The 6000-nt window shown below is 38.1% G+C and overlaps 1 protein-coding gene across 1 annotated transcript in view; it reads left to right on the forward strand.

Moving 5' to 3' along the window:
* Positions 1-4961, forward strand: part of ATP8A1 (ATPase phospholipid transporting 8A1) — a 98740-nt gene extending 93779 nt beyond the window's left edge. The window contains exons 35-37 of the mRNA XM_056855621.1: positions 2345-2437; positions 3937-4028; positions 4594-4961. Coding sequence (XP_056711599.1) covers positions 2345-2437; positions 3937-4028; positions 4594-4691 — 283 coding nt within the window. The 3' untranslated portion in view covers positions 4692-4961. The remainder of the gene's footprint in view (positions 1-2344; positions 2438-3936; positions 4029-4593) is intronic.
* Positions 4962-6000: the final 1039 nt, after the last annotated feature.

The raw sequence follows: 6000 nt of genomic DNA on the forward strand, positions 1-6000 counted from the left end.
TCTATATCTTCTTTAGCGTGTTTATATTCTGTCAAATTCCAAAATATCTCAAATGGCCTCAGTGTTTAGGTGAAAATCCACTGCATAATCATAAGTGTTCAAAGTTCCCTTTTAAATTATCCAGTTGATGCAAAAGCAAATTATGAGCACATGTGCATTCAGTAAAGTAAGCATTCACTACAGAATGTCTTCTCCAACTAAAACTAGTGAGTGCTTGCCCAGGTGAAAATGGAGGTAACCAAAGTACTGTCTCAAAACCTTCTCAGGGGAGAGAGGTCCCAAAACTGGGGGGGGGGGTTAAATATCTTTTTTTATTTATTTAAGAGATTTATTCTTTATATTAAAGAATTATATTCTTTTTATATTAAGGAAGCTAATAATAATAATCTATAATAAACATCTATCAAAACCATCAATATCAATAAAACAACATCAATATTTTTAGTGCTATAGACCTCAAGGTGATGTGCAACTAGACAGTTAGTTTTACAGGCCTTCAAGCTCCATTTTCAAATTATATCATAAGGCCTGAAAAAATGGTGTCAAGTCACACCTCTGGGAAGAGTAAAGCTGCAATCCTGAAGGGGGAAGTGAAGCCCAAGCCGGCGTAGGTACCAGTGTGACCCTGAGCTGGCGTAGGTACCACCTTATCATGGAATAAAATGGCACCTGTGCTGGCGAGGGGGCAAACATGACGCTGCCAGGAAGCCATGCCGCTGCACACAGCTCCTCCACTGACACTCCTATGCTGGCAGCAAAATCCCATAAGTGGGAGCCCACACCGGTGGGGGCGGGGGGCGTTCCTGGGGCGGAGCTGCCTTTAGACAGCTTCCTAACACCTTTGGACCCAGGAACGCCCCCTTTTTGGGTGGCATAGCCTTGCTGTTCCCAATGGGGTATGTTCCTTGTTTTTTATTTTTAAATCATTTTATTTTATTTTTGGCGGCCAGGAAGCCTCTGTGGAGGCAGCATGGCTGCACCGCTCCTGGCTGCTCCCTAACTGCCCCCCTTCAGGAATGGGCTTCCCGTACCATAACTTTGGAGTGGTAGCTGAAAAGACTCTTCTATGGGTTACTGCTAGCCTTACCTTGGACAATGTGGGCTTCTGCCTCAAGGTACCCACTGTTTGATCTCAAAATGCTGCCAGGTTTCTATGGCTAGTGATGTCCTTCATGTACTTTCTGTCAAGGCATTTAAGTAAAGATGTGAAATTTCTAGAAGTTTTGAAGCTGTGGGGAGAGGGTTCCATCATTTTGTGGGGGTAAACGGATCAAGACTTCAAACTGCGAACCTGATCCTGTAAGACTTCAACGTTGCCTACAATCCACAGAATTTCCTCTCTTGTGGGCCACAATGTAATTAGCCACTTTGGGTCCCCTTTGGGGACAAAAGAAGGGTATATATGAAATAAGTAAATAAATAGATAAGATAGTGGTAACCAACGATGTAACAAAACCCTTCCATATTAACCCACCGTGTACCAAAATATGTTTTGCCACACAAAGGATTAGTTTTGAAGGGTTGTGTGTATCGAATTTTTTTTAGCCTTCTGTAGGAGTTCTGTTTTGCTATTTCAAGATGTGCAGTAGCAAGGAAAAAATAAATAGCCCCCCTGAAGGCCTTATGTAATTCAGTCTTTAAAAATGGGATATTGTAAGGCATGTAAAAGCAACGCTAATTCGCGGTGGGGGATTTAAGAGTATGAGAAAGTGTACTTGGCTGGAGTATAAGACCTAGTCAATACACGTTGAATGAGTTGGTAGAATTTACCACACCACTTCACACTGCAAGTCGAAAACCCACACATGTAGCAAAAGGAGGGGGTAGACCTTATCTCTCTGCTGTGCTACTTTTGTATTTGCATGGAGTTTCTCATGTGAAAGAACGTTCAAAGCCACCACCTGCAGTCTGAAATGGTACTGTTTATTCTACCATCTCAGGGCTCTGCCACCTCATTATCACACCTCATTCTCCTGTGTGTTTGAACCAGCGGCCTTAGCTGCAGGTGAGCATGAAATGTCAAATTGTACAATGTTCTTGCTGCATACACAGTGAAAAGGTTAAGATGGCAACCTGAACTTGCAAAATCATTTATAGGCAATTGTAAATGCCTTCATTTTTCTCTTAAACCAAAGGGTTTTTTTATTGTAGAATTTTTCTATAAGCTATACTGTCGGTAAATTGCTGAAATATAACATTTCTGGATATTCTTATGAAATTTTAATTCAGCTTAATTTAAAATCAGTGGACACCATGGATTTCCATACTCAAGTTTCTGTTTTATTGTCTCTCAGATTCAGACATTTGGTGTTCAAAGACAAATGATGTTGTTTTTAAATTGTAGAGTCAAGAGAACAGCATTTAAGACACTGGTTGATGAAGTTCAGGAGCTAGAAGCAAAATCTCAAGATCCAGGAGCTGTTGTTCAAGGGAAAAGGTACTGTAAAATACCTGTATGTGTAATTATTTTTAATGTTTCTTCATCTCTCACTGTTGAATTATTTTTGCCCTGTCATACAGTCATTTACTAAGGAAAGTTTTTACGTGTAAAGTTAAGAAGTATGAAAGCACCCCACTGTCTCTGACTCAACCTCAGTGTTTTAGTGTTGGAATTGCAGGTCAGAATTACCTACAAAAGTAGCATCTCTAACTGTGTCAGCTCCTCTCTACTATTTTTAAAATATGGCTCTGAAAGGAATCATAGTAGTGTACAGACTTCCTTTGCCACATTTCTTGCAAAATGTTTTTTCTCCAGATCCAGAGGTAAGCAAGGGATAAGGAATTAAATTAAGCAAAATATCACTTGAGAAATATATCTTGTTATCAGCCTCCTTTTTAACTTCCTTTGTTGATCTCACTTAAGGAGGCAGTTTTTCTTTTAAAATGTAATTAAAGATGGCAACACGCTTGCGAAAGACTATGCTTATTATATGACTGAATACCGATTTCCATTTAAGCATAGCAACAGAACAAAAAACCCTCACATGCTTGTCTCACTATGTATGAATATCTCAAAATATGACAATATACAAGTTAGGAGCTACTTGATATTTATATTGTATATATTGAGATATTTACCAGCTCAGGACCAGCACGGGTTTGATTCTTCTGCACAGGCAAGTGGAACAAAAATCTGGTCAAAAAAACCTCTTACTATACGCCACAGCTCCTTGTAGTTGCATTACATGTGGTCACATTTTACTTGATAGGGTTTCACAGAGCCTATGGGGATATAGACATGGCTCTGCTAACACAGGGTTGCTTGATCTCATTCTCTTTTTGAATTGGAGAGGACAAAGCAGTATCCTAATATCAAAATTTATAAAAGCTTCCTTCTGCTTTCTTTTCACATCCTTGCATGTGTAGTAATTAAAGGATGACAAATTAAGTCTTTTAAATATAGCCTTAAGTAGGACTTCTGTGGTTTCAGCCAGAAATTTGTGTATCCCACCTCATTTAAAGTATGTATGAAAATGTAGTTTTGTACCTCAGTTTCCAAGTGAAATCATTATTTTAAGTCACAGCTTTAAAAGAGGGTTGCCATAAAATTGTTGTGGGGGTGATGGTGTGTTGTCACTTCCAAAGAGAGGTTCCTGGTGATTCCTAGAGAGGTGCAGCATCAATTCTGGATTTTTCCCCATGCCCCCCATTCTTGCCTAAAAATGAAATATGACCATTACATGTTTCTAGTTATAATTTTTTTCTTGTAAGTTACTTCATTCATTCCCAGTTGTGTAGCAAGCCAGTTCCAAAAACCAATGGTTCAAATGTCTCACGTAAATTGGAAATTACAGAGCCTACCTTGAAGTAGTTACAAAATTGTCTTTTAGTTAGCTTGCCAAGTTCATAGCTTGTTAGCTTCATAGTCTTTACAGCAGATGTGAATGTTGTGTCAAATATCGATGTATTTCACTTTTTAAATTTTTTTCTTTCTAGCTTAACTGAAACAGCCCAGTTGCTAAAAAATGTCTTTAAGAAAAACCATGTCAACCTATACCGCTCTGAGTCTCTGCAACAAAACTTGCTTCGTAAGTATTTGTGGACTTGCATGAGAAAAACTCACAAAATGAACGCATAGAAATAACAGAAGCATAGCTGGATTTGCAAGGACCCATTTTTGTTTCTAGGATGAGAATGAGAAATGAAAAAACAAATTCATTGATAGGCCTGCGCCTAACACCATGGTCTGAAATGGCCAAACTGAAAATAGAGTGTTAATTTGTTGCTTAAACTTCATTTTTAAAAGGAAAAACATGTTTTTAATACATTTTATTCGGTTTTTAACAGCATTATTCAATCGGATGGATGGATGGATGGATGGATGGATGGATGGATGGATGGATGGATGGATAGATGGATAGATAACAAGCATCACCGCAGAATGTGTTAACTGTTATGTCTTTAGAATGTATTACTTGAGTAGTTTAATAGATTTGTTTTCCATTTTCATTCCTGCTTCTCTCGGTAAAATTGGTTACTTCTCTGTAAAATGCTAATGCCCCTACAGGTACAATGTTTCCCAGTATTTTGGTAGACTGATACCTTTAAAATACTGCAGTAAAACTGGAATGTTTTGTTGCTTCACATTTGCAGATGGCTATGCTTTCTCTCAAGACGAAAATGGGATTGTATCACAGTCTGAGGTAATAAGAGCCTACGATACTACAAAGCAAAGACCTGATGAGTGGTGAAAGAGAACAATGTCACAGAGCGCTAATATTTGCCACAATGAGGCAAAGAAGCATCTTTACTGGGCTTGGTAACAAGGTCCAGTAATAGAGATTAAAAGAAGATGGCTGTTGTTGGTCTTATTCCCTGAAGTTTGGATTCACATATTGAGTAAACGTCAGCACTGTGCAATTATACTGTAATACACCATCTGAATTCTGCAACAAATATTTCTTCGATTTTGTAAGCAAAAATTTAAAATTACCCTCTCTTTCCAGACTGCTTATTTACAGTGAAGCTGAATAAGTATTGTTCATATATGAACTCAAGATAACAAATTACCCAAGATACATATTGACAAGTATAGCCTTTGCAAAGGTTTATAAACGATGAGGTATTTAAAATACCATTTAATGAGCCTTTGATTTCAACAAGTGCTAAAATAACCATTTTTAAATGACATTCACTCATGTGATGGAAGTATGATATAAAAGCAAGGTCGTTATAAGGAATTGTGTCAAACTAGCCTAAAAAAGTTTGCCAAAGAATTTCCATAAAATGTGTTTCTCACCTTAATAATCATTTACAGAGAAAATTTAAAGGATGGCAATGTCAAGTGTGTTGTTGGAATTGCATGCTTGATGCTCTGTACTTGAAAAGTTTTACAATAACCTGAACCTGATACAGGTTGCTTTTAATTGCATTTGTGTTCAGATCTGTGATCACTTGCACCTTTGGCCTTACATAAGCCTTTCTTTTATCCCCCCTCTCCCATTTGTTTAACAGAAATGTGTACATTTAATACATCCGCCATTCTCTCTGTAAGAGGCATGTGTCTTTGAGATGTGTTTGAATTATGTACAAATACTGCTCAGTATTATAGCCCTTCTTTATGTATAAAGAAGCATTCCTTGTGCAGAGGAGAGGGCTGTGAACAAAGATATCCCTGTAATCTAAGTATGTGATCAGCACTTTCATTTCCGCTGGTACTGCTTGCCTGCTGGAGGTTACCAGGGCAGGGGATAGGTGGTGGTGGTTTAGATTCAGTTCCCCTTTGCACCAACAGGTTATCAGCTCTGTCAGAAATGACCAAATGTGCATGCATCCCATACACAGCACCCTTTTTGTGTTTATAGGACCGAAACCAGAATGCAGTACCATGCATAAAATCCTGTTTCCCTGTACAGAAGGGATCAGAGCCTGTTTTTTTTAAATGCTTGTTTTTATTTTAAATTGTCAGAACACTGTATGCACAACTTGCTTAGAACACAGTAATGATCTGTGTCTTTCTGTCTGAAAAATCCAGAAATAGATGTCATTAGTTCAGTACCA

This window comes from Euleptes europaea, chromosome 9 (assembly GCF_029931775.1).
Source record: "Euleptes europaea isolate rEulEur1 chromosome 9, rEulEur1.hap1, whole genome shotgun sequence".
In the NCBI taxonomy this organism is placed as follows: Eukaryota; Metazoa; Chordata; class Lepidosauria; order Squamata; family Sphaerodactylidae; genus Euleptes; species Euleptes europaea.